This window comes from Botryllus schlosseri, chromosome 4 (assembly GCF_051294905.1).
Source record: "Botryllus schlosseri isolate E-star chromosome 4, Bs_hap1, whole genome shotgun sequence".
Taxonomy (NCBI): domain Eukaryota; kingdom Metazoa; phylum Chordata; class Ascidiacea; order Stolidobranchia; family Styelidae; genus Botryllus; species Botryllus schlosseri.
In genome coordinates, this window is record NC_137239.1 from 5,027,445 (window position 1) to 5,034,384 (window position 6,940).

Here is a 6,940-nt window from a genome sequence, read left to right on the forward strand (position 1 = left end):
ATTCATTCATTCCAAACAAAATTCATCAGTTATCCATAATTTTTGACGCACTTCGCGCCAAATATACCCGACGTAGAATTTAGTGTTTACGCAAATGAAGTGGTTACTGGATTTCATCTAAAATGTGTTTTTACGCTTCATGCACGTAGTTTAAGAAAGTAAAATCTCCCGTAACAAATTTTCATCACGCTAATTAGTGGTTTTTCCGACAAAATGTTTTGAACTAGCCATTATATATTGTAACACACTACGTCTCGAAAGCATAGTTTAACAGCACTTTTAAAATGGAGCGTTCGGATAAGAAAAAAGCCAGGAACCACTGGTTAACAATGTCTGGTGTTCTAGATTATTAAGCAAAGCCAATACCTTGGTTGGAGGATCGGAAATATGCCGGGACAAGAGGATCAGATCATTAACATAATGAGGCGCATCATTGCTTTTGACCAGGAAAGTACGGCAACCATTTTGGTCCACTGCACGTGAGTGAATGCGGTTGGAAGTCGAGTTGATAATTCATAGAATGGTTGCTACTAATGAAAACCGTAAAGATTTCGCAGCTCTACTTCAAAAATGGTGCTCGGAAATATTCCTGAACTAATAATTAACAAAACCTTACATACTTTTCGTTAAAAGCCAGAGTCATTATTCCCCTTCTAGCCCTTCGTGAAATTTCGCATTGTGATGTCAACTTACAATTTCATGGCAACATAAGATTTATAGAAATACATATATGGCACAAAACGACATAGAATAGGATAAACTTGTGCTGTACCTAGACAATACTTTACTTGACAAATTTTTTAACGTAATATAATCTTCAATTCAACAATGTCCTGGAAAAAATCACTTGACAAAGGAGAATGTTTTGAGATGTGCCTGATCCACGGTTTACATTGCAAATTTTGCGATGGTCCACCGGTCCACAGATCCGCTCGGTCCGCCGTTTAGATTTGTGCTAACTTGTCTTGGTCCGCTTGGTCCGTCGTTTAGTATCACATGTTCCGCTTTCCGCCGTTTAGATTCGGGCTATTTTGTATCGGTCCGCTCGGTTCGCAGTTCCGCTTGGTTTGCCGTTTAGTATTAATAGTTCCTCGGTCCGCTAGTTCCGCCGTTTAGAGTTGCCCATCGATATATATCCAGATTCAATTGTTTTGGTTTGAAAGTGGGGTTGTAATATTGTTGATAGATCTTAAGACGTAAATACGGGCATACTGCTAGAATTTTAACTGTTTGTCGCTGATCTGTTTTGGTTCACATCGCATTTTAAAGTGATAAAAAATAGTTACCTCTGAATTGTTATATCAGCAGTCGTCGTCCTATATATTTCACTCGGCATTATTAATATATTGAATTCGACAAACCTAAATACAGTGTCTGTAAGGATATGACAAGGATTCGTTCATATTACTATTCGCATTTAGGGACGGCTTAAAACGAAGTGGAATTTTCATCGCGGTTCTGAATGTACTTGCAAGACTTCAGTCGGAGAATAGGATCGACGTCTTTCGTACCGTTAAAGATCTCAGAGATATTCGACCCGGAATGATACCAACACAGGTACGTAGGATTCACGCCACTAATAACCTCCCGTAAACAAAAATGGTTCAGCAATGAACATTTGAGTGGACTATGTTGCGATAAAAGTACCACCTAATGACAGGGATCCCATGTTCCCGCCCCGTTTCCCGAGAGCGGCAAATTGCACTGGGCCTGAAAATTTCCCCATTAACTGAGTCACATAGTCCCGCAGGAGCGTGTTGCTCACCATACACCTGTGGTTCCCAACCTTCTCAGATGTCAGGTCAAAATTTAGAACTTAAGACTGCGGTTGGGGCCACGCACGAATACACTCATTAAGTATAGCAAAATTTCATAGTATGGTTACCATACGTCGTCCTTTAAGAGTATTTTTCCTAATTTTTTACATTTTTTAACGTTTCCTCGAAGGACGCCCAAATGTCCTTTTTTGAGATTTTGTCCTATTTTATGAGGACATTAGTCAAATATCGGGCAAAATCAAGTAACTTACAGTAGATCATTACTGAAGTAACACTTCAATGGGTATTTCGGGAGCTGAGTCGGAAAGTTGATATTTTTTAGTCGGACGGTGTCGAATATTTTCCATTTTTTAAGGATTTTCCACCAGTTATTCTTTTAGCCTGAAAATTATGAAAAAGTGTCCTCTTTTCAGATTTCTAAAATATGGTATCCCTATTATAAAGCATCGAAGCACCTACCAACGTAACCAGATGCAGTGTTGGAATGACTCGAGTCACCTTTTTCGTATGACTTGACTTGACTCCAGTCACTTTGCTAAAATGACTTGACATGACTTGACTCGGCGTATCAGAAATGCGGATTGACTCGTTACTCGGAGCAAAATGCATGAGTCAATTTCGAGTCATCAAGCAATCGATGTCGATAAAATTCATTGTGTCTTGCATATGTTCGGATTGTACGAGAAACGCTGGTGTAACCCGTGAGAGCGAAAAAATCATTCAATGATGGTGCTTTTTCCTGAACCTCCTTTGTTGTCACGCAAATATATTGATCGGAAACGAGGTGATCGAAGCTTACAGCTTACGCTGTCGTAAACTACTATAGTAAAGTAATTTATTAGCAAAATGTATATTTCTGTTCTCTGTTCTTAACTTAACCAAACTCGTTTTATTGAAATTGAATTCTAATATAGTTTATATAGTCCACAGCCATTACCGCAGGCCCGAATTGTATGAATTTGTAACCGTGTAATGTATTGCATCTTCTCAATTCGTTTCTCTGTTCTCTATTGTGGCTGGTAACTATAATCCGAGGCTATGCTATTACTTATGTAGTTTAGCATTTCTACGTATATGTGCGCAATGAAGTGCCTTCTTGCGTTTATATTGAACTCTATATTCGTTCATGAGTCCAGAATCAATGACCGCTCAATCTTAATTTCTGACAGCTAGCAAATTGCATTGGCGTAAGCATGCCTTGTACTTCGAACAGGCAACTTGAGTTTAATTTTGACTTGACTCCTGACTTGACTTGACTTGACTCGACTTGACTCGAGTCACCTCCAAAAATCGATTGACTTGACTTGACTCAAGTCACCTTCGAAAATCGATTGACTTGACTCGACTCGATTCAAAATGAGCAATGACTCGTAACTCGAAGGTAGTGACTTGATCCCAACACTGACGAAATGACTGATTAACTTATTGCAGCAGTATAGAACTTGTGAATGCTTTAGATCAATAAAAATTTAGAGAAATAGAGTAAAAGCGAGCGGAACTGGACAACTGGTGCTCGGTAATGCCTTAAACATTCATATCAAACATACGGATCGATGCGCGACACATGACACACAGTTTAAACGCCGGAAGGCCTATTGCTGTGCCCGATAAAAGTAGCATGATTGATTGTCCTATAACTGGCGATCGGAGCGTCCATATTTAATATGTCTAATATGTCTGTTCCCAACCTATGGTAGACTATGCGTACCACTAGAGGCAGCCTACGCAAAGTTCTTCCAGGTGGGCAGGGCTGTGAAGTTTGAATAGGAGTCGGTGAAGTCTGAGTCGGAGTCTGGGTAATTTTCGCTTGATGGAGTCGGAGTCGTGAAAACTATAATAACTGGAGTCTGAGTTGAAGTCGTGGGGAAAATACTGACGGGAGTCGGAGTTTGTTAGAATGACCCTGACTTCGACTCCGACTTCTCTATCATGAAAACATTTGCTTTCAAATAATTTTCAATATAAGTTTTATGTACCACCAATGCGTTTTCGCGATGCAGGCAACATTGATGCAATTTTTGGAATTATACCATGATACTGTGAGAGAGAAATTGCATCGACTGGTTTTGTAGAATTGTAAGATGATGTAAATATCACCAAACAATGCTTCCCAAATCACAAAATTAAAAAAAAATCTGTAATGTAGCTGAGCTGTTTGGGCCGAACAAATGATTAGGAAAGACTGCAAGTCCCAATCCTTGAATACGTGATAAAGTACATGTAGACTAGACATAGGCTATGGTCTTTGACTACATAACTAAATGCCAGTTAAGACCAGTAGTAAGAGTGTGTGTGCTTGTAATCAGGATAGTGTGCAATGACAAAATTAGAAGTCCAATATCTTCATTAGTAGCTGACTCATACACAAGAGCTGCACTTGGATTTTTATATACATTTTTATTACACAGGATTGGATATCTGCCATACTCGAATGATTCATACATTTCAGGATAATAGAGAGTCCATGTCATATAAAATCTAGAAAAAGGAAGGACATTTAGCAAATCTTTCTTTCATGTTGATTGCATAGTGAATAATTCGAGCTCTACGACAATGATACAATTTAGCATGCTACCGTTATTCATATGTTTGCATATGTTTATTGGTTGTATGATAGTCATTCAACCGACAATGTGGCATATAATTTTCGAAGTAAATTGGTAATAATGCTGGAGTCGGAGTCGGGGTCGGAGTCGGTACATTGAAAATGTGTGGAGTCGGAGCCGGAGTCGGTGGTAAAATTTACCGACTCCACAGCCCTGGTCATGGGAAGTAGCAATCCCACCAATGACGGCGTACTTAGAAGTGATCTAGTTGTAAAGCATTGGGATTCTTACCTAACTTAATTCTGTTTTAATACATTCGATCACAAGAAATTCCAAATGGATCCAATGCAGAAATCACAAACTGCGTCTTAACATAGGCAATTTATTTTCTGTTTCGGCGCCTTCGGCGGCTCCACACGGTAGAAACATTTTGATCGTCTTCGGCGCGCGTAACTCATGTAGGTGATAGGCGAGCACTGCATAAAACCTCGAAATGGTACGTCGGCGGAATATATGGTTGAGGAACACATTCCTAATCGAAAGTAACTGTCGCAGTGATACGGAAAATACAAATTTAAATATACCCAAGGCAATGAAATGAAACCAAAATATTCATTAAAATATGTAAATTGGCGTAATTCCGAACAATCGCTCGACGCCACTGGCCATTGTTATGGTCATTGCATTGCCGCGCTCCCTTTGTCAAGAACGATCGGCCCTCGGCGGCTATTTCGGAGTAGTTGTATTTTTCTGGCCGGATTTCGATTCGTATTTTCGGAATCAGAGCGGGACCAGCATTCGATCAGGACGAGACATATCAAATTATTCGAACGCTTGGGTGGCGAGCTATAGGACTACCGATTATGATGCTTTTAGCATGGTCAGCAGAACGCATCTCGGCGTCTTCGACCGTTAGTCACGTGTGTAGCCTTCATCTATCCGTAGATTACTTATTAATACTTATATCTACAGCTACTGCTCGTCCAACTGGAGAGTTGGGGCACATTGCATTGTAACAGCAGTGCCGTAACGTTAGCACTCTACTCACAACTTTCCTGCAATACTAATGAAAAACTCTAGACTCAAAGCCAAGCCAGAGTATGTTATAAATTTAAATATTATTTTATATCATGAATCGATATCTTAATATTTTGATGGGGGCCGCATGCAGCCCCCGGGGCCACGCTTGGGAATCACCGCCCTACACTAAAGTTTCACAACGGTCACCGACGAAGTTCTCCAGCAAAAACAATGTAGGAAAATCTTATCGTGTATTCAAACCAATTTGTGCAATCAAAGGATCAACGCATTTTCACGATGAAGCCATACCATATCGTTCATGTGTTATATTATCCTGCGCATAAATCTATGATATATACAAACCATCCATAGGAAATCATGCAAAAAATCAAACAAACATAACATACATTTTAAAAGATCGCTCTGCAGACGTCTCGGCCCATGTTTTGGTCGTGACCCATACGGCATTAGTAAAGGGTGCTAAGAGCTAGAATACTATTTTATTAGGTGGCATACTAAAATAAAATAGGGCGAAAAGAATTCGTCCCCGCAAATAACCATGAAGGGAAAATTACTGTTGACAAACAAACCTCTCATGTACGACTGAATAACATTCGTTGCCTATAAGTTGTAATACTTGGTACGCAAAATATTAGAATTACCCAATCGAATTTCAAAAATGAATGTATCAGTTTACTTGAATTAATCTAGTTTGTGCTTTCAGAACGACTACATGTGCTGCTACGATCTAACGAAGAATTTCTTGTCGAAACAAAATGAATACGGGATCGAAGCTGTTATGCCTATCGGCCAAAAAGACCTAGTTACAGAGGACGTGTACCAAATTATATAAGAAACCTGCATTTGCTTATTCACATTTGTCAGATTTGAATGGCGTTCAAAATAGAACGAGTCTTAACTGCAAATACCATAACAGAGAAATAGTCAGGCGCTCAAAACTTAACAGACAATGTGGCGAGGCTATCCGAATACTGTAGCATAATCCTTACTCATACTCGTTATTTTAAACGCATCAGCTGTCCATCAAAAATATGCATATGTCATATATTCTTTTCACGTACCGGTGTATATACGAAACTGCTGTCTGCTTTCGTCCCACTACGTTTCCTAGTTTTTTGTTGATAATGAACCAATGAAATCCACTTCCAAATCTTGTTAAATACCGATTAACCTAATAAACGAGTCTTTTTGAGAGTTACCATATTTTGGAATCGAAGAAGTAGGACACTTTTCACAAATAATGAAAGTCAGATTAGCGGATTCTAAAATTTGTGCTAGTATTCATATTGTGTTGACTAAAAAAATGTCATCTCTCCGGCCCGAATCCAGTATTACTCATTTTAACGTATACTGATATGGTGTTGACTGAAAAAAGTCATTATATTGAGTTGACTCCAGATTTACCCATTCTTTTCATGCAGTAACATGGTGTTTTTGAAAAGCTATGTTTCTGTCTTATTCCCTAATGACCCGCAGATTCCGCGTCATGTATGTCCAGTATCCTGCCTGTCAAAGCCTCTAAAGGAGGGCACATTTCTATAAATGAGGATCGTCGGCGTAGATATTTTCGATTTC

At 39.3% G+C, this 6,940-nt stretch overlaps 1 protein-coding gene across 1 annotated transcript in view; it reads left to right on the forward strand.

Moving 5' to 3' along the window:
* Positions 1-6,619, forward strand: part of LOC145437892 (receptor-type tyrosine-protein phosphatase epsilon-like) — a 37,700-nt gene extending 31,081 nt beyond the window's left edge. Inside the window, exons 11-13 of the mRNA XM_080315275.1 lie at positions 346-479; positions 1,422-1,557; positions 6,069-6,619. Of these exons, the coding sequence (XP_080171401.1) occupies positions 346-479; positions 1,422-1,557; positions 6,069-6,197 (399 nt within the window). The 3' untranslated portion in view covers positions 6,198-6,619. The remainder of the gene's footprint in view (positions 1-345; positions 480-1,421; positions 1,558-6,068) is intronic.
* The last annotated feature ends 321 nt before the right edge of the window (positions 6,620-6,940 follow it).